At 37.7% G+C, this 22,685-nt stretch overlaps 1 protein-coding gene across 2 annotated transcripts; it reads right to left on the bottom strand.

Moving 5' to 3' along the window:
* Positions 1 to 8,218: 8,218 nt before the first annotated feature.
* On the bottom strand, positions 8,219 to 22,259 carry LOC140944410 (uncharacterized). 2 transcript variants are annotated; one of them, XM_073393564.1, is made up of 12 exons: positions 21,980 to 22,105; positions 20,223 to 20,745; positions 19,613 to 19,672; positions 17,839 to 17,995; positions 17,476 to 17,576; positions 17,351 to 17,398; positions 16,402 to 16,521; positions 16,113 to 16,171; positions 15,455 to 15,664; positions 13,393 to 13,505; positions 9,832 to 9,998; positions 8,219 to 8,594 (listed from the first exon to the last, which is right to left on the bottom strand). In XM_073393564.1, the coding sequence occupies exons 2-12, from the start codon at positions 20,664 to 20,666 to the stop codon at positions 8,418 to 8,420; spliced, it is 1,656 nt and encodes a 551-aa protein (XP_073249665.1). In that variant the 5' UTR covers positions 20,667 to 20,745; positions 21,980 to 22,105; the 3' UTR covers positions 8,219 to 8,417. The 2 variants fall into 2 exon arrangements, with proteins under 2 accessions (XP_073249665.1, XP_073249658.1); XM_073393557.1 differs by having other exon boundaries at positions 8,221 to 8,594; positions 20,223 to 20,819; positions 21,980 to 22,259.
* Between the last annotated feature and the right edge of the window lie 426 nt (positions 22,260 to 22,685).

Genomic DNA, 22,685 nt, shown 5'->3' with positions numbered 1-22,685 from the left:
TATTCTTCAGAAATAAATTTAAAGATTAATAATTGCAGATACGGCATCTGGAATCTGATTAGTCTTTAAAATTTATTTCTGTGCTGATGTATGGAAGAGCACAAAAAAGTGCACAGATAATAATTTAAAATGCTGAGGTTGGTAACACCTTTGAAGAGAGATTAAAGTAGAAGCAACCGGGTCAGCGAGCTCGACTGCAAGTATGGTTTTTGTGGATGTGTGTAAGGATGTTCATCTGGCCTATGTGAATTTAATGGAAAGTTACTGCTACCCAGTTTCTTTAATGGCACATAATTCAATTAAATGTGGCATCATACAGGCAGACGTACGGGTACCAAGTCTCCGTCAAGTTATTGTTCGATATTCCTCACCTTAAGAGAGCTCTCGTAGTGTTACAACACGGTTCATCACCTGTACGAGAATTCTTATTTTTGTAAACTTCACAGTCTACAAGAACGTTTGTCTGCAAGAAATGTAAAGAAAAATAAAATCAAGCTGTATGGTGGTATACCAAAAGCATAACTTGTTTCCTGACAGATTCTGCTCCACGCTTCAGAACTTTATTTTTGCCATTTTCCCCCCAACAAATTTTCCCCGCCTCCCCCAAAATGTTAATCTGCCTCCGCCAGTAGCTACCCCTGGCAGGAAACATTTACAGCCCAAGCTAAGACGAGTTGTATCAAATTTGACATTTCAAACTGAACGTTGATTAGGAGAGATTAAAAAATATTTACAGCGAAAACTGTGCATAATCATCTGTTATTTTAGAAATATATTTTTTGAAATATTACAAGAAAAAACTAGGCTAAAAATATCTCGCTTGTTTAAATTTCGATAAAAGCAAACAGATATGAAACTGATGGGAACATGTAGTACAGGAAGTCTAAATAACTTAATCATTTCAAAAGATGTGCAAGTAATCACGTAATTTGAATGCCACGCGAGCTATTCAAATACAACACGCGATCAACAAATTTTCCTTTAAATGTATACTTAAAATTAGTGATATTAATTGTATGATAACAACATCTCTATTGTCGTGCAGTATATTAATCGCATTTCAGATTTTGGGAAAACGGAATGCGTTCCGAATTCGACGGGGGCCTAAGAACCCTTTTTGAACAATGAGTTGCAATGACGTCAGTCTGGGTGTTGTGGAGACCTGAAGCAGACAGGAAGATCTTGAAATTAGGTAAAAATCTCGTGATGTATGACTTTTTCGGGGTTCAGACATTTTCATTACGACTGTGGATCACAATTTCGAACGTCAGACTAAATGCATAACATAAAAATACAGAACATAGAACCTACGTTAGGTGAAGTCTAATTCACAAGATTAACATCTTTAACTGATTTACGTGTAAACAAGCTGCAGATTGTTAGTAAAGTAATTTCAGATCGGCCTTACTTTACGAAGCTAATGAAATCGAACAACCACTGGCTAAAACTTAAAACGTAATGAATTCTCTCGGTTTATGCTGCGTTTACGTTAGCTGTGAGCATTGGCATTAATTCAATGGCGTAACCGCATGAGTGCTCAAAGGAATAGACTGCCCTTGTTGATCTTAGTTTTAAGTTATACATTAAACTGAAAGCAAGAAGCAAACCTGTGGCGACGACGTTCCACGGATTCTGGTTTTAAAACAGCGACTGCTAAGAAACTGATCGAAGTCGGAACTGGATCAAAAGCGGACGCCGATTTAGATATAAGGTCAATGACGTCAGCTATATAAATATATTTGCAGGGGCTTATACATGGAGGGGCTTATTTTCGGAATTTTACGGTATGTGTGAAAATCCTCTTTATGAATCGGTATATTTCAAAGAGCTACACAAAGAGCAAGAATGCTATTGACCGACAATTTACAGAACGGGGGCAGCTGTAGTGTCAACTATTACTGGTAATAATAATAGGGGTTCTTAGGGACGGACCATTAGAAAAGTGATGGGAGGGGGGGGAACCAAAAAAAAATTCATGCAAGGGAAAATGCCAAGAAAAAAAATTCATGCAAAGAAGAAGGTAAAGAAAAAAAGTTCATGCAGAAGGAAGGTCCAATTGTGACTTTTTCAGAAAGTCTGAGTTTCTTTCAGAAAGTCTGAGTTTTAGAAATCAACAATATTACCAGGCACAATATGAATAAACAAAAATCGCTTTCTTCTTATTGAAAGGAGACAATTAGAATCTTGTTTTTGTTTTAAATTGCAACTAGTGTACCTACAACATACACTGTATACTGTATTATAATAAAAATAATAAAATAAAATTTGTAATAAATAAATATTAGAATTTGGTAGCTTTGTAAATATTCTATAGAATTATTTGTGCCCACAATAAAAATTAGAGGATGGGTCTTACCGCCTTCAATAAGAATTCTATAATACAATGAAAAAGTGCATTCACATGTAGTAGTAAGTGTTGAAACTTTAAGAACCACAAAGTATGGTTTTCATTGGTGAATGGAGTATGGCATCAATGATGATGGGCAGGGACAGGGACTGAAAAAATGCACAGGGAAGCCGTCCACTCCAAGTGGCTTCCTCCTCTCTCACTGTGTGTACATTTTCGAAAAGATTTTGCATGAAAGTGGCCCGTATCCTTTGATCTGTTGTGAGTGTAGATTAATTTTTAAAGCACAAAAACATAGATGATGAATCAAGATTTCACTGTTCAAAAAAAGCAATATTTGTCTAAAAAAAAATTCGTGCAGAGGGGTTCACCTGAAAAAAAATTCTTGCACAAGCCGTGAGCAAAAAAAAAAATTCGTGCAAGCTGAAAATTCCCCAACCCCCCCCCCCATCACTTTTCTAATGGTCCGTCCCTTATCACGCATTTCGCGTACGCCTCAATGTGTTTACAAATGTCTAAAATGTTACTAATTTAAATGGTACTAATATTACATATACATGAAATTATCTACATTTCTCTGAAATTAATAATTCCGAGCGAATCTAGGTGAAAAGCGCCTGGCCGCGAGGTTTATAATCCCGTCACGCGCGAAGCGCTCGTGTTTCCCACGAGCATCGCAACGTCAGCGTGATTTTCTCTTTGCTATAAATCTGTTGAGTTTGGTTTGTATCCGCCTAGACTTGCCTACAAGTCGAGCTCAATTTTTTTCATGAGTGCGAAGCGGGAGCGATATACGTAGATTTTTTATGTTTTCTGTGGCAAAAGCGAGCGAGAGAGCGGGAGCTCGACTTGTTTCCCCTGCAAAAAATCGCATTAAGTGACTCATTTTGGCGCGAACTATTTGTGTCCCTGTCGCCTGTGTCGACGCGTGAATGTGTCGTCGCGAACTGACAAAGCATGTCAAAACAAATCCGAACTATGAATCGCAGACGGGACAACTTTTTGGATTTTGACCAGTTTACCGTTAGATTCAAGAGAGGTGACTATAGAAAATATGTTTTTTTCTCGTTCTTCACTTTACATTTGGCATGCAAATTCGTCATGTTGTCGCGTATAAAACTAGTCATTTTGCTCGTGCATTCAGGCCCCGTCCACACGTATCCGGAGATTTTTGTATCCGCAAATTTTTTTTATGCGGATACAAAAATATCTGCGTCCACACGTAGCGTATACGAATTGTATACGACCGTCCACACGTATCCGATTCGAATCCGGACATCTCAAAGGATTAGTCAACAGAGCATGCGCATTACAAAGAAAGCTGAGCCTGCGATAATTTTGGCGCCAAATTCGCGGCTTTCTTGGACTGGTCCTGATACTGTGACGTCAGCGTATACAAAAATATACGGATACGAGCGTCCACACGTATCCGGATACACAGCGTATACAGAAATTTCCACTCTGGAGAGCATATACAGAAATCTCCGGATACACCGAGTGTATACGGCGGACACGTGAGGACGCTAGGTGTATCCGCATAAAAAAATTTGCGGATACAAAAATCTCCGGATACGTGTGGACTGGGCCTCAGTTATGCACCTATCAATGGTATGCCGGCGGGGGGGGGGAAGGCAGGGCATGGGGTGGGGATTTGATTGTCTTTGTTGGCCCTGGCCAGGGCACTTGACTGATCTTGTTCTCCCAAGGGAGGGGATATTTGAATCTTTCTTCGCCCGACGTGGAGATATTTGACTGCCGACTCTGACGAAAAAGACTGAGACCGAACATATGTTTCCCACTTCCACGCTTCACGCATGCGCCGTACGGTCTGGAAAGATGGAAATTATGGAGGCCAACGAGAACAAGCGAAAGCTGGGTGGATTTCACTGTTTTGCCTCCAAATTTCGTTTGTTTTAGCGTACTTTTGATCAATTGAACCTCTTCAAGGGGATACTGTGGTATCAAAGTTAATGGAAGTAAAGAGCAACCAAGTCGATTATTGCAAGTACAATTGATCAGTACAGTGTATGGCTCATTCGCTACAATCACTATAAAGTTATAAAAATGACTTTCTTTGTACCCTTTACTAAGAACAGTATATTTAAACTTACAAAATGTGGAATTTCTCCTAAAGGTTTCTGTATTCTACGCAGTGTAACACGGATTATGGTTCAAACGTATAATCGCAGCTGTAACAGGAACATGTATCTTTGGTGATGCAGCAACGTAATATAAATATAGATTTCAGAGTTCTATTTAGAGATGTTTTTATTGTGCCTTTCTTAGGTCCAGCCTTAGGATATTTGAGAGCGCAATGTGCAGCCCGGGGTGGCGAAATTCGGTTGCATTTGACTGGAATGATTTGTTCGTGGGCAGGGAATTTGACTGCAAATTTTTGAAAAATGTCAAATCCCCACCCCCATGCCCCGCCCCCCCCCCCCCCCCATTTCCGCCGGCTTTACATTGATAGGTGTATTAGTTTTTTGCCCTATAAAGAACTACGGTCCCCTAAAAGTAGCGAAAGCCGGCAATAAGCCTCGATCACTTGTTGATGTCCCCGAACATCTTTGTAGTTCGCTTTCCTTAACCCATACACGATCGCGTCCTTAATGGGACGCATTTACACTCGGCTTTGTATTTGAATACAGGCGATGAAACGAAATTGTAATACAGCCAGCCAAAAAATACACATCTCAACTCGGATCAAAACAGTTCGAGTCACGTTTCATGTGGCGTGATCGGGTTTGATCGACGGCGCATCAGTAAAACCTTTCGGGATTGGATAAAACCCACAGGAGGAAATTTGGCGCGCTGCAGGGATTAAAAGTCCTTCGCGCTGGGGCCAACTACCGGAACCGGAAATGAGAAGCTGTATTGTATTGTTCCGGCGTGGCAACTAAACGCGTGGGTCCGAGGAGGAGAAAAGACATTTTGGGTCGATCATAGAAGCCGAAATTTTTCGCCAGAAAGGTTACGATAAAACTTCAATCTTTTGTGTACATGAAGCTTGGAACGTCAGGCAAAGGCACAAACGAATTTGAGTCTTAAACTTATTTGGTTCTGCATTCCAATCGATATGGCTTCATTCCTTGGTGAGGCGGGGGAGGGGGTGAGTAGGGAAAGGCAATTTCCCTATACGAGGAAAAACGGTAGAAGCGTTAAGTATCCGACTTCACTAACGGGCGACAAATAAGAAAATGAATAGCTAACACTAGAACTAACGAGAAATTAACGCTTTTTGTCCTTTACACTATAATCAGAACAAAATGTTGTTTTCTGTTACAGTCAAAGCATTTTTTTTTGTTTCAAAACTAAAGTGGTAACAGGCCATTTCCGAGTTCCCCCGGGCCTCTGTTTCAGAAGGAGGGTAGGTGCTCAGCCTTTGATATGGAAATCGTTTTTCATTCTCATGCAAATAAAGCTCATTTTCACAAGAAAGGTTGTGCACCTGGCCTCATTTTGAAAGTAAGGATTTTTGGAACTCGGAAGTGGCCTATTAAAACGATTGGTTTTGACAATTAACATCTAAATTAGAGCATTAAGTAATAGGTGCTACAATCCATAGATAATTCGCCCACATTAAAACTCAAAGCTAGAAAGACAATTCGGCTACATCGATTCATTGCCTCTTTCAAATTAACCACAAGGGTATAAAGCGAAATATACGTTTTACGTATGGTTGCATGTGGACGAATTGACCAGTAAAATTCACTACTCCGAGAAATGCTCCAGCCGACCGTGAGAAAGACCCAACTGCCTCACGCTGTTCTTATTGTTCCTCACCGCAAAACAGTCTCTTCTACTGGATTGCAATCCTCGCTAGTTAATAACTACGTTTACATTAGCCTACGACAAAGGCATTGGCCGTTTTTTTTTTTGGCTAGAGACGTTTAAGTCGTCTACACGTATCTAAGGTCTAGGGAATTTAAGTCCACTGCGCAAAAAAGGGACGCCGACAAAAAATAAAAACCAGCAACAACAACAAAAAAAAGCAAGAAGCATAGCACTTGCTTCGGAACTTTTGGACGAGTTCGGCATAAAAGCGTCCCATCTCACGGCGTCCAGTTTTCACACCAGACGCTATGAACGACTGAGACGTTTAAATCGTCTTCTAAGACGTCAGACGTTAATGCCCCTGTCTTATCTACCGTTTTCATACTATGGCAGCTTTAACGTCTCTATCATAAAAAGGCCATTTTTTTGGACAACCGCAATGTTGTATTTTGGGTTATTTAGACATTCTAACTTTGGATCTTCAGATCTCTTCCTGAGTGGGTTATGTTAACAAGATACATATATTTTTAGTCTACACTATATACTGTTTCAATAAATGGTGTTCAGATAAAAGAGTGTGGTAAACTTAAAAGTGGCAAGAACGTGGTTTGACTCCAATTAAAACAGTTGGAATGAGTGAGATAGGGACCTAAGACCCACTACTTCAATCAAACTTTAGTTCTAAAAATATAAGAGAAAATACTGAACGTTCGCTCGCCCGAAGAATTCGCCTTTATCGCAGACTACGTTCACATTCGACATAATTTACAAACAGAGGATTCTTGCACGCAAACATCGCCCCACTATTATTCTTATGGAGCAGGTGCAGTGGTACGAAGGTTTTTCTGCGAATTCTGGTTACTTATAATTTCACTGCAAAAGTCTACAACTGAATATGATGTCTTGTCCAGACAAAAACAGACTCTTTCACAATTAACAGTGATGAGTTACTGTATTTTTACGGCGGCCCTGACCATTAATATAGAATTTTGGCTCTTTGAACGTTATAACAATACTTGAAAGCTAGAAAGGGTCGGAGTCTAAACACCTTACTAGGGTACTGTCGGCGGAAAACCCTTACATTTTTGGGACAACAACATGGCCGCCATATGAATGTCTTGGGGAATCAACATGGCGGACGTGGCGTCACTGTGAAAAGGCTGTACAAGTATGAGCCCTTAACATTTTTAGCAACACTCGAGAAGTAAGAGTAGCCGTCATATAATGCTCCTTCTTCTCCAGAACTTCTCTCGTGCTTCCAAAAAGAGAAATTTTAAATAAGATTCCCCGAATTATAAAAAGTTTTAAGCTCACACGTTAATAGTAGTTTACGCAAAAGGACGGCAGGAAGAAGAGGATGGCAAAACGGGTTTGTGAGACATTCGTAACAGGGCTATCATTTTACACTTATGTTTTCCGGTCGTTTACAAAAAGACCTGTTCAAAAGAAGATGGAGTTTGGCGGAAGGTTTTTACAAAGAAAATTATTGTCACACAACGTTTGACGTCTTCTTTTCTCTCCCGTCCTGTTGCATAACTTTACTAACTACTTGATAGGTGCTATCATTACAAAAAGATAATGCATAAACAGTGAAAAAAAAATGGATTTCTGCTATACTAATTACTACTACTACTTCTGTTATGTGAAAGCTTCACGAATTCATTGAAACAAAGAAACAAACAAAGAAAAAAAGAAAATAATATGCTGCCCAGCATCTGGACAAAATGCATGGAACTAATTCTACCTCTTGATGTAAAAAGTAATAAGGAGGAGAAAGAAAGAAAGAAAAAAAAACATGTGTAATGTACTCAACCTTCACAATATTTATAACAACTGTATCACTGAACGGAACTACAATCGGCGACAAACTTGTTGAGACATTGTACTCAAATAGGGTAACTTCAGAGAACAAAAGAAACTACACCCCTCCCCTCCACTCAAAGTTGGGGTGGTTGTTGTTTTTTACAGGTAGCTCGAACAGCGGCACAACATTGCATGGAGGGGATGGGGAAAGAAAAGCTTTATTATGCCCTTTTCAAATCGGTAAAACGTCAAAAAGCCCCTTTCGGGCGAAGTGTCTCAGCTAATTTTGTCGCCTTTTTGTTAACTCATTTGTCTGAGTTAATTGATACACTAGATAACGTTGTATACATCAACGTATACATCAGAGTGGCAACAATGCTTTGTGCATACTATCCACACTTGTATAAGTTCTCTAAATGTTTCAAAAGGTTTTATATACTTTTCCTAATTTTAAGTATATAAGTATTTTTTATATTGATGTTTTAGTATTTTTTTACTTGTTGCAGAGGTTTTTATGGCCCTTTTCCCAAGCCAGAACTTGACATTCTTTGCTACAGTATACTTCCTCACAGTTGGCACATCTTTTCAATTTGTCTCCATCTCCGCCGATACAGTTGCCACAGCGACGGATTGGCTCAGGACCATACGCTTTACGGTATTTCCCCAAAACCTACAATAAAAAACATGACATAATTAACACAGTCAGAGAAACATTTTCGTATCCACTTGTCCTTCGGACAAGCACTATCAGGATATTAAATTTGGTTGTCCAAAACCAAAGAGTTCTTATCCAAAAAATTTAGCTCGAAACTCAAAAAGCAATCGGATATTTAATGTTTTTAATCACATTATTACCCTTGTAAATTGTTTTTGACTTAAACCTAAACTGAGCTCGTAAAAACAAATGAAATGACCGTGGAATGGCAAAGTTAAAAGGAATATAACTTTTTTTTTGTCAAGTATGAGGTTTGCCTTTATAACTTTTAAGATGAATTTTAAATTTCTACTATAATTTGAAGACAATTTTCAACTGTTACTTAATTTTTCCTAATTAAAAAAGTGCTTTTCCTACGGACAAGTCATGTCAAAGGGGTTACACGTCCGAACTAAATTTCTACCAGCCCCAGACAATCGGACATAGGTTTTGAGAACCCTGATTAACTTATTGAAATAACTATTGAACAGGTAATAACCAAAAGAAATGGAGTGTGGGCGAGATTGATCAACGGTCAAAACGCTCTTGGTCCAACGCTGTGTTTTGCTTCCCGCCTTAAGTTTCACGTCATAGAAGGTCAAAACACGCGCGATCAGATTACGAGTGATAGAAGGCCAAACCGTGCGTAATCAGATTGCGTTCTACTCTCGGCATTCCATTCATTCCGAGTGGACGTCGAAACGAACGCTGGTTACATACGTGCAATGCGTTCGTAACAGCAACCTGAAGATTACGATTGCGGGCTCCTGTGGTTGCCTGCAATTAATTTATTAGGCTGAATAATGCCGATATTTATCCGTGAATGTCAATGTGATTTCTTTTGTTTTACACTCCTCAGTTTTTGAAACTGGCCCAAAAGGCCCTTTGCAGGCTTTGTTTAACAGCTCACTGGATTACAAGCCTCTAAGCGTTGACTCTGACCACAAAGCTCTGAGTGCCACCAAGTGAAGCATTCCGAGCCGAGTTAAATTATTTTGTTAAAAATTAACCCAAACGACTGGCCTAAAAAGCCTTCGCCCGGTCGCACTCAAACCTTTTCGATCTAAATGAACACTTGGATGGCTTGCTTTCCACTAAGCCGTTGCTAGGTGGTATTCACGCACGTGACTAAGTTCTGCAAAGTTGTATTTTGCTCTGTTTTTGGAAATGGGTGTGTATGAGAATGAGTTTAAAGGTCAGGATTGTTCCTTACCTCCCAAAAAATAGACAGCACATTATTTGCATTTCCAGTATTGTTAACTTGGGTTCTGAGGCAAAATGAGATGTCATTCAACGCTCGCTGGTGGTGTCCGAGCTCCATAAAGGCCTTGGATCGACGGAACATGGTTTTTAATAGTATTTTTTCAGCTTCCTCGTTTTCTAACGTAAGAATGAATAAAAAACGTAAGTTTACTAGCAACTCTTTCCCTACTGTGTATACAAATTCCTGTATAGATATTCCTAAAGGCACAGTAAGTGTGAAAGGCAGTTTGACGAAGAATTCAAGTTGCCAGTCTGGGCCGGGTTGTTCGAAGCTGAGTTAAGATAACCCAGGGTTAGTGCCAAATTCGAACTCGAATATGAGAGCTTAAAAACAAATTCAGTTTAATTCTGCTTGCCTACAATTTGATGATTGGATACTTTAAAACGAATATGGAAAATTACCCAAGAGCTTGCTTTTGATAAAAAGAAAAAGAAACCCGGGTTAAAATTTAACCCTGGATTAGTGCTAATCGGCGTTCGAACATCTGGGCCCTGGTGACCAGTTTCAGGACTGCTGAGACTGCTTTAGGAAATGGAGCAAATACTGAGGGATTAGCAAACATCACCGAAAGGAAAGAGACCATTTTTACTAAATAAACATTGATGTACATCTGTCTAATTCGGGCACACCCGCAGCCGCGATTGGGTGAGTTTGTCCAATTACGACAGAAAGGCTGGAATGTTTCCCTAGCTGGTCTACACATGTTAACAAAAAACGCATGCGAGATAACAGTCCCCTGAACATGCGAGACAATGAGACACAATGAAGCACTCAACCCGACTGGTGTGCACCCAACGACTTTTTTCCCCGTAAAACAATAGATGGCTTTCACAGTGACGTCATCAAATTGTAAAGTCAAAATAGGGAGATTTTAAGAATTCTTATTTACACTAGGTTGAAGATAAACAAAAATTAAATCTTTGTACAAGTTTTCATTCCTGTAGCATGTTTCATTTAACTAGAACCAACTACGTGGAACTTACCGGGGCCCAGTGGGACACGGGATTGCATAGATATAGTTTACCTCTCGCACCCCTCCCCCCTCCTCTGTGGAGGCTAATACTTAGTCTGAATTAACTCATGCAGAAGAAAAGCAACAAAATGCATGAGAAAGGAGGATGTTGTTGGAAGTTTGTTCAGTGTTATTACAGCTAACGGTCTGTGTTATAGTGGTGTTTTTAGTAACACTGTGATGTCAATAAGTGTGATCTGTATAAGGTTTTCATTTGTTTTTAAGTTTGAGTGAAAAAGCAAAAATCACTGACAGTTTTGGGTTGAATGGTAATGACAAAGTTTGCAAAGAAGTTTGTTACAGAATTATCACAATTTCACATTTTCTCAAGTACGTTATCATCAGGTTTATCATTGATATTTATTAATCACATTTATCTATTTTTTGCGAAAACACTGTGAATTTGAAATGATAACAGACATAAGACATTTTTGAAATAGATCTTTGTGGTAATGGATTGTTGTCTTGCACTGTAAAAAATGTCATCCAGTGTTATATATAGACATAATAAAATGCTTATTTATTGATGACTGAGTATCATTTGTTAATTCATTGCACATTGAATGGAGGCACTTGATTGTAAGGCAGTGGTTGATACATGGTAGCATTCATCAATATGACCTATAATAATTGTAGAGGAAGTATTTCTTTCCTGAACTGGGTAAACAGTAGTATATCTGCAACTGCTTGAATGATAAGTGCATCAGCCCATGTACCTTGAATACACATATTATTCAGATATCTTAGCCATGAATTTTCGGTATTGCTCTCAATAAATCTCTCTGGATTGTCTCTCATAAATTGAACCCCAGCAGTACGTATATGCATATGATGGTTGCTATTGTCATATAATTGATGTGATACAGATCTAAAGAAACAATCACCTGCACGGCCAACATCTACTGATTGTAAACAAAGTGCACCTAATCTTGACTGCATCAAATTCTCAGAGGAAATAGGAGAGTTCAACTGCATTGTTGAGCTGTGATTTTGCATAGAAGGTCTAATTATTACTTCATGATGATCAGTGTTGTATTGAGTAGGTCCTGGATTCTTCTCAACATCTTTACTTAGTTTGAAATTCACATAATTGGTCATATGACTCACACAATTGCAAGAAAACAATGATAAATATCAACGTGCTTTACATTTTAGTTTCATTATCCTGTGATAATGCCTGCTAAAGAAAGACAACAAATAAGCTTTCTTGGGTATAGCCATTTTATTTAAGTTAATTATCTGTGGATCGCGTTTGTTATTACATTTATATCGTGCATGATAAAGTTTTCTCACCTTATTAACATAGCGATGGAGCTTTGAAGACTTCGGTATGTCAATCACTGAAATCTTTTTGAAGACAAATTTTGATAAGTGTTCGCTTTGATTCTCGATAAATTTCACGATGGAAGGTTCACTCAATTTCGCGATAAGTTTCACGATGGAAGGTTCACTCTTAAGTGATCGCTCGTAAATTTGTCTCTCCAAATATTCACTCTTAAATTTTCGTTCATAAACTAGTGCATCGTAAAGGTTGGGGAACGTGTCGTTCCTCAAAAAGCTATAATCTTTCTCTTGACTGTCTGACTGTCCTCCATGCCTCGTTCTTTTCAAAATGGCGGATAAGATTTCAATGAGCCAGCGATATATCTCAGTCAGCGATATATCCCTAACAATGTAACGTTGAAAAAACGGACCGTCTGCATTTTAAGACCGGTGCCAGCCTTCGGCTGGTCCCCGGTAAAAAATACACCAATTTGAACTTCCGAGTTTTCATAGTGCGTGACACCAAAATAGGAATGCTGTCTCGTTGAAAAAAAGTATCTCCTCTTGATTTTCAGCAGTATAACCATTCCAAGTATTAGAAGATATTTTTATGCGCACGTATACTAGTTCTCGAGTGAAAAGAAGGAGCTTTTATAGAAAAAGTGAACTCCACATGTTTTTGTTGATTTTCGGCGGCCATATTGGTGCACCAAAACTGTGCACCAATATGGCGTCTCCATACAAAGCTCTACAAAGGTGCGTGAAACGTTTCGGCAAATAACTCTGAAACTGTGGGCCACAAAGACCTGAGACTTGGACAAATTGTTTAAAAATTAGTCTTCTATAACATTTCATTTTCTTCGCTTCTTCCACTGGACGGTTTCCAATTTATTTTTTTGTTGCGTGACAGTGAAAACGATCTATTGTTCTAAAAAGCAAATCTTGCCTAGAAATTTCTGAAGCTCGACAAAGACTAAAAATTTATGGACAACCTTTTCTACCTACAGTTTTCGGAGATTGTGTTTTCCACATTTTGTTACCACGATATTGCTATTATTGTTGAAAAAAAGGTTTCCTGAAAATCTCGGAATATAGAAAAACTGTACTTTGGAAACATTCGGTCATTGGGTGCCCCTGCATTTGGTAATGAGGATAATTATTACCAATTCATCACAAAAGAAAGGGCACCACAGACACATTGTCAAAACCTTGTAAAAATAAATAGTGTAACTGACCTTCAAGACACCTGGCCATGGCTTCATTGCAGTCATTCAGGGCACTTTGCCAGTCTGATTTGTTCAAATGACACTGAGCGCGGTTGCTGTACAATACTGCTGGCAGTATCATCCTTATGGAATTACAACAGAGAATCAAGTGAATAATGGTAATTGAACTGAGTGGAAGGCAATTTGTATAGGTAATGGCATGATTATAAGTGATATTAGGCATAAACACGACAAGTGATATTTTGAAATTGTTATACAAGGCGAGTGAAATCTGAGACAATTTTGAAATATCACCAGTGATATTTATGCCAAATATCACATACATTTAAATCATGCTATTATTTGTTTATAAATTTACTACTACCCGTAAAAGGTTTGTAATTTTCACATGTAGGTACCTCAAATAAGCTGAAATACCACTGCTCTAAGCCAATCGAATTGCAGAAATTTTGTCATGTAGTAGTATAAGGCCTGAAATTCAATTTGAGTGTGGCCTGATTTCAAAATCGGACAAGCGTGCAGTGAAATCACAAATATGATTTCAGACTAAACTTGCACGACACAAAGTTCAATAATTAACACTTTCTTACAGCCATTTTGAAATCGCACAATCTAGTCAGTACCAATATTTTATTGATCAAGTAGCTGGTTTGTTGAAAAAATTGGAAACTTAAAGGCTTCTACATCTCACTTTGTATTCAAAACAGGAATGATGCGATATAAAGCAAAAATGGTGCAATTCAAAACAAAAATGATGCGATTTAGAACATGACTGACGCAATTTGAAACAGATGTGATTTACGGCCTGTTGACACGTAGGTGGAGGAACCCAGGTAGGTGAGGTAACCCGCTCACGTTGGGTAACCTGCCTGTTATGATAATCTCTCATTTTATTTTGATAATGTTTACATGGTAGGTGGGGTGACCTGCTGCATTTTACCTCACCTATCTGGGGTCCCCCACCTTCATGTAAACAGGCCCTTAGAGCAAAAAATAATGTGGTTCCTGAATAAATCACACTGCTGAAAGCCAATTAGATTGCAGGGATCACCAGCGATTTCAAAATAGATATAAATAGGGCCGGACCAATACTCAGGGTCTTCAAAAAAATATCTGAGGAATGAAGGTATATCCTTTGCTCAGCAAACGGCTAGACCTTCGGGTGTCTGAGATGACCACATAACATCTCCTCAATTAGTACTTTCGTGCTGAATAACAGTACATTGACAGTCACATACATTGTAAAGTTATTTTTTTGCTCATATTTCAATTTGAATTCAATTATTACTAATTATATTTCTTCATTATGGTTACAGTAAACTCAGGGGCACCCAACGAGAATATAGTTCAAAACCACTTAAACATGGCACTGTTAAGCGTATTTTAGTATTTAAACGGTAGGTATAGGCATATTTTTATCCCCTAAAAATTTTTCATCTGTTCGGATTTCCTAGCTGTAAGTCTAGTGAAAAAAAGGCTCCCGAAAATTCTAGGTGATCTTTTTCGGGTAAGAATGCGTTAAAAATGGGCAATTATACCATTTTTTAGATGTTCGAAAATCCTAGGAGAGGGTGTCAAGCAAGAAATTTTACAACAAATGTTCCGAAAATTCTAGATCTCATATCGTCTTCCGAACAGATATTTTCCAAAAATTGACGTTGGGTGCCCCTGTAAACTACAGCGCAAAATGTAAAAATCATAAGATGAACAGCACGCCTTCCAACAAAAACTCTTCTAATTAACAGGAATGTTGTTAAAGGGACATTACTAACACACAGTTAAGGAACGCATGCAACTTAATGTCAGGGGTATATCATTTTCTAATAATGCATTCTCAATCAAGAGATCAAAATAAATTTGGGACTGTTGTCGGTTGTGTTGACCGGCTAAAGAACCTTTGACTTGATCACGTCTCTCTTCTGACTGGTCAAAATGTTAAAAATAACTCAATAACAACTTGAACATGCCCAGTCAAAATGACCGGCAAACCGAAAGTTTGTCTGGACATTGTTTGTTGACTGGCCATTATTTTGAGGAAATGAAGAAAAAAAAGGAAAAAAAGTATTTTTACCATCTTCCATCTTTTCCAGCCTTGCTTGCCTCCGTTCCTTGCGGGCAGCAGTTCAAAGCTTCTGTGTACCGTCTTATCGCCTCCTCAAACGAGTTGGACTTGAATTGCTTGTTGCCGACGTCCTTCAAAACTCGAGCACTTTCTTCATCCACTCGGGAGAAGAAATCAAAGCGTTCTTTACCGAAGGCTATTTCTTCCTGGGTCCACAGCCTGCAAAATGGAAGAAGAAAATGTCATTGTCAATACAAATGGAGGGAATTGGAAACCCCATAAGAATCACACAAGATTCTCATTTTGTGCAAAAACAGCATGCATTGCAGACTAAGTTAAATCTCCACAGAAATTCACCAAACTCATAGTTAACAAAATATATCCCCTTCACTGTGTTCTTCTCAGGGTTGTCACTAAGATTTCAAGTAGGTGAGGAATCGAATTGCTAGGAATTTCTTTTGGTTCTATTTTTCTTCTATTTTCCAATAAAAGTAGCCGGGGAAAATCTCCAGCCCCCGGCTCTTAAAAATAGGAAAAAAAAAGAACACTACCACATTAGTACAATTGTATAGTCCAATGTTTACTGGCAGCCTTTCTCTGGAGAGTTGCAAGTTGCTGCTTTATAGAAGGCAACTTTCATTCGTAATACGACAAAATATGTACTTACTTATGACATGTTCTTTTCAGTGTTTTTTGAATTCGCTGAACTTGGCCTATGGCAGGATGCTAAAAGAAATAAGAAATATGAATAGACCTCCACAACAGATAAAGAGAATACAATATTATTACTTTTTATCGCCGTCATTGTCAAATCGTTATCATCATCATCATCATTATCTGAAGTCGTCATTATCATTATTATTATGTTACTATGCTTAATTTTACTTATCTTTGTAATGTAAGGCACCTTGAAGATATCAAGCAAAAACTTAAAACTGATTGAACCACCTTCTTACCTGATAAAATATGGTAACCAAAGTGATATTCTTGGGAGTAACTCCACATTTTATTAAATTCTTTGCCATTTCATCAGACTCTGACAGGTTTGCCAAAGCACGTAATGTAGGACCTTGAATCTAAGCCGGGAGGGATGGCAAAAGTTACTACACTGTAGTTAGTCACAAATTAATACCATGTCATTATGCTGTAAAGTTTCAAAAAGCACAGCCCCTCGAAAGTAGCAATCCTCCGATAGTAGCGATAAAATGTCACAGGTGTTAGCAAATCACGAGAGTAGCAGTCCCCCCAAGAACAACTACCCTCTGAAAGTAGACACCTCTAAACTAATTTCCCTTTCTCCAAAAATAACGGATATAATAGATATTCTGAACAAATGCCACACTGATCCGAGGTTTATTAATAATGATTACTTGACATTCCTATTCATAACTCTCAATGTACAAGATATACATTACCTTTTTTCAAAAATTTTGCACATTTTTGGCCATTTTATTTTTTGAAGTGCCCATGTTTTAGTCATCTGAAAGTACAGGTTAACAACCCCTAGAAAGTAACGACCCCTCCTCCCCGAAAGTAGCGATAGAAGAAGGGTGCTAAATCCAAGAGTATAAAAGAGGGTGGTTACTTTCAGAACTTTTTTTGCTTACCGGTAATTTGCAACTGTGATGATAATATTTTCTTTTATTTTACAACCATTGTGGTAAAATCATGGTTGTTACTGATAAAATTTGTAGTTTAATTCAAGGCTGTGCTCTAAGGAAAATTGAAGGGAGCTCAGAGCTCTGAGACTATAAAATCTAGGGTGCCCAGCATATGATTTGTATGAGGAAAGTAAGATTTTCTAGTCACCCAAGAGCAAAACTTAGGCACCAGGAGCCACCGGGCTCTGCTAGAGCACAGCCCTGTAATTGTAACTGTAGTTGTACAGAATTAAGTTGATAGTACCTCTTTGTTATAGGAAAACATGTATCTTCCTAATGACTGAAGAATTTCCTAAAAAAATAACAATCAACAACAGTGAGTAAACCTGACTAAAATAACTTATCCTCAAGAAAAATGTAATACTGTACCTCATTTTCCAAAATTTTGTTTCTGCATCGACCACTGTGAGTGGACATTTGTTCTATCAGCTCCAAAAATGCATTTATGGGTGCATTGTCAGGTATCAGCACTATGAATTTTAAAAAGTAAAAAGAACCAAAATTACAGCATCAGGGCACGATGTTTAGAACAAGTTTTCATGTGGAATGCAGCCACAAGTCATGATCTTGAGTAAAAACTCTTTACTTGTTTCATAAGCAAATGAAAGACAATCAATCTTTAAGAGGAATCTGGCAGGCACTGTACATTTATTTGTCCTTGGCTTTATCTTTAATAATATTATTATTTCTCCAAGACATCCAAGTGCAGATATGCGGAACTGATTAAGTTACCTCCATCTTCCAAAAATTCAATGATGCCATAGGAATCAATCAGTTGCCAGGTAAGTTCTTCGCTCTGAGATATCATGCCTGCCACCTTCAAACACATCGCGATCATGGTACAGTCACTTGCTGCTATTGAGGGAGTTTTAATCCATGTGATCACAGCCTGGTATCAAAGAGAGGAAAGGTGTCAACAAGTTATTTAAATTAAATGTAAATAAATTGAACCAGTGCAAGAGAAGGAAAGTCCATGTGAATCATGGTGCCATTACAGCTTTAAATAACAATAATAATAATAATAATAATAATAATAATAATAATAATAATAATAATAATAATAATAATAATAATAATAATAATAATAATAATAATAATAATAATAATAATGGAATTTACATAGCGCTTATACATTGCTGCTCTAAGCGCTTTACAATGTAAAAAAGGACATAAGAATATCATTAATCACAAGCTTACATATAACCCTACTGTACATATTGGGAAATTTATAGCATACACATCTTAAAAAGGAGAGAAAACAAAGACAAATATGATGAAACTAAATGTCATATACCTTTTTAAAAAGAAACGTTTTCAACTTAGATTTCAATGCTTTTTTTTCTCCAATAGGCCATTTGCACTGAGAGGTCATGTGACATTATTTTTATGAAAATTAAAGTTATATGATTTTGCCTTTGAAAAACGATTAGTGGGTTTAAACAAAATAATAGTGATTTGGTTTCTCAAACCTGCATCCTTTTGCTAAAATGAGTAAATTTGTAGCTGGTCACGTGACCAAAAATAATGTGATTTTCAAAATTATGAATTACCTCTTTCTGAACACAAATTTTGCACTTAAACTTCAAGGAAAATGTTGATAAGATGATGTGGTAACATTTACAGCACATCTGAGCATAACTATCAAACGTTTAAAAAGATAAATGTACAAGGAATAAGTAGTTTTGGCGGCCATGTTGGAGGGCAAGAGTATGCGCTCCAACATGGTGGCCAATACAAATCATACATGTACTACTTTGTTGAAAAATCAAAGTGCCATAAAAATAATGTCTCCCTTAAATGTGTTTCCTCTCAACCTTTGGGTGTAAGATAATTTTTATGTGCTCTGTCAATTTTTGGCACCAGCAAGATTCCAACTCATTGATTAAAGGAAGCATTGGTCACGTGACCTCTTAGTGCAAGTGACCTATTGGATCATAATTATGTTCAAGAACTAAGTCTTTCTAAGTTATACATCATTGCACAGAGGAAGTTGAACCTAGAATAACAAACAAGCTGCCACACCTGTATTTATTATTAATATTATATAAGGAGATTTAGCATTGACGATGGGTGACGGCAGCAAAACCTTCACTTTTAAAATGAATTTGTGTTTCTCCACACTTAGTCACGTTTTTTCAAATTCCCTGAAAATGTCAAAATAGTGTAGACAAATTTCCCTGGAGTTGATTTCTTGGGGACCACACTTAAGTTTAGAAGCTGAAAGAAAAATCTGTCGTTGCTTGTTTACGTTCTCCATAAATCATGCAATAAGAAATTTTCACGTCATTAAAGTCCTTGAAATTAAAAACAGCAAAGAAATTAATGTACAAAATAATACTTGTAAGTGTGATGTACCTGCAAAGTTGTGGGTTTGCCTACATCATAAATTAAACCTATTGCATTTTTGCCGTTTTCGTTGCTGTCGCTGTCCTCGTTGCTATAGCTTGCGATTATATCATCTACAACATCATGAGACTAATACAATCCATGCACAGCTGTAACTAACCTTTGATGCCACTTTATCTTTTAAAATAAGTTTTCTGTATCGATCATTTTGCTCTGCAATCTACAAACAAATTACCTTTGTAAATATTACATTTAATATTATATTAAACAATACCATTAATAAAGAATCTTAGGTTCATCAAGGGAGGAGATTTATTAAAACTAGTGCATCAGAGGCCATCAGACTGTAAGGACGGTACACTAGAAAGAAGTCTTTACCCCGTGAACAGAGGTTTCTCTCAGCTTGCATGTTGCATGGCCTTTAACGTCTATGAAGTCATACGTGTGGCTTGTCTGTCACATACCGGTAGTTGGTTTATTTATTATTTGTTTTTGGGCGGCCATATTTGCGCCCTCAAAGGGACACCAACATGGTGTCTCCATACAAAGCCTCACAGTGTATATATTTGGGTAAAATATTTCCCAAACATTTCGCAGATGAAATATCACACAGATCTGATTCTTGGTGAGGGTTTTTGTATTCATCTTCTTCTATTTGCCATATGCTGCGCTTTCTGTATTAAATGGTTTGCATTATTACTTTTGATGGTACGACAATGAAAACAGAGAATAATCTTTCCTAAATGCTAAAAAAACTTCTTTAAGCTTACCCTTAAAAGGACAACAGCTGCATTCATCTGTATTTTGTAACTCCAAGAACGTAAAATGTTCAGTGGCAAATCAGCTGTCGATGGTAGTTCAGCCCGTTTGAAATTATCCAAGCACTGATCTCTACGGTCCTCCAAAACTCTTTTTATATAAGGTCTACTACTTGTTATTCCACTTTTATAAGCCTTGACAATCATTTTTTGACAATTATCTTTTAACACAATTTTTCCAATTTTTGATATTCCACTTAACAACACGATTCTGTCACAGGCTTCACGTTCCAGACAGGTTAAAGTTTTTAATGCACAAACTGCTGGATAGAGTCCCAAGAGATCAAAATCGGCATCACAGAAGTCCAGAAGAGCTTCAACTGTGTTGATTTCCATGAGATGTCGGCAATTTATTCTGGTGTATTGAGGCAATGTAAGGATGTGTTTAAGAACCATTAAACTATTAAAATGACTGGCATGCCATGGCTGATCATTGGTTCCTAAGCTCTCATTGGGAATACGAATCCATAAAAGCCTGACCACAAAATTCAGAAGTTCAGTACTTAAAAAGACACTGAACATGTTCTGCTTCTCAATACTTCCAGTTTTCTGTGTAAATAAAAATAACAACTTAAATTGAAAGTACATGTAATAAGGAAAATGGTAACAACAGTGACTTCAGTTGTTATTATAAAAAAAAAAGACCAAGTTCAATCATAAGTCAGAAAATACTGTGAATGATTTAAAAATACATGTAATAAAGTCAAGCATCCAATACAGGCAACCTAATTCTACTATGGACACTATTTTCGTCCTGGTGGACAGTCCTTGCCAAAATAACATCTCGATAATGGACAGTTTTTTAAAGAAATTATTGATGAAAAAGTCAAGAATGGTCATACGATTAAATTTGGATCTTTATAGCACCTTGATGATTAATCCCGGCAATTGTATGTTGACTGTGTTCCATTTATACTGCTGCAGTAAACATAAAGTGCACTGCCTACAATAATTATAACGAACAGTTGTGAACATTGCTTGTTTTGGGTTTCAAATTTTTGTTTTTGGGCTTTTTACTTTAGATCTTTTCTTTGTGCTAGTAGTAGCTGTATACATGTATGAATTAAGGTGATAAAAAAGGGAAAATACAACAGATGTGACAAAGAAAACGGAAATCAATCACACCAGAGCAATGCATCAACAATAAGCTTATTCTTTAAATACATGTGTTGAATTATTAAAGTGTGACTTTTCTTCAATGTTGTGCAATATTTAAATGAATGCAGTAAAGCTTCAGTTTCTCATAATCTGTTCATTTCATCAACATTTTGTCAGTTGTGCAGAACCACTAATAAAGGTAACAAAATGAAACTAACCCTAACTCAAACGATTTTCCAATAAGCTTTAAGAGAGCCTGGGAAGCTTAAATTTCGCATTAATTCGAAAAAAAAGCAACAGACTTCCCGACAAATATTTTAAATTTTTTCATGATCACATATTTCTCTGATCTCCCTCAACCTTCGTCAGTTAAACAACTCTCGTCAAAAGAATTTGATATCGCTAACATTCTGATATGTTTCGCATTCCAATCTGATATCAAAAGACTGAAACTAGAAAACGACAACGTCCGGTCCTGCTCAAGTCAATAAACCCAGTTTTGCCCTCATTCTAATCGACCGGGACCGATTTTGGTACATAGGAACGAAGAGAATTTTCACAAACAAGGGATAATAGTAAAACTAAGAGAGGAAAAAGCATTCGTTTCTTACCAACGTCGGCGGATCTTCTACGAGTTTGACCATCTCGTACATGATTTTCAGCTGTGCTTCTCGGAGGTTTTGGTCTCGACGAACCGTGAGCTCCACAGCTTCTATAGGGCTCTCTTTCCCCGTTAAATACTTGAATATTGCAAGAACCTTTTTCTTACTTTTCTTATCGACAGAAATACCCGATCTAAATCGCTGAATCAGGCCTATATCAAGCTTTTCCTCGTCCATTTTCACAAGGTGAAAAACACAAGCCTTCGAACGTGTTGTCTGAACTTTTGTAGTGCTCAGTCCTCTCGCGTTTTGGCAGGGTTGGGTTATTCTTTCATGTTACGCTTACGCCAAATAGATATATCCTTCATGTAATAGTAATAGACTGTTTTTCTCCCTGTATACCATGTATACCCCTGTATACCCTGTATACCCATGTATACCCTGTATACCCATGTATACCCTGTATACCATGTATACCCCTGTATACCCTGTATACCCATGTATACCCTGTATACCCATGTATACCCTGTATACCATGTATACCCCTGTATACCCTGTATACCCATGTATACCCTGTATACCTATGTATACCAATGGCCGGGCCCCCATGGCCACGTATAAACCCAGGGTTGTGCGCTTAGTTACCGCGCCTGTTGTTTCGGGAAGAATCATTTTTCGCGCGCTTCTTCATCGATCTGCGCGTATTTTGTACTGT

This window comes from Porites lutea, chromosome 1 (assembly GCF_958299795.1).
Source record: "Porites lutea chromosome 1, jaPorLute2.1, whole genome shotgun sequence".
Taxonomy (NCBI): Eukaryota; Metazoa; Cnidaria; class Anthozoa; order Scleractinia; family Poritidae; genus Porites; species Porites lutea.
The sequence above is the reverse complement of the archived record's forward strand: the minus strand, read 5'-3'. Positions and strand labels throughout refer to the sequence as shown.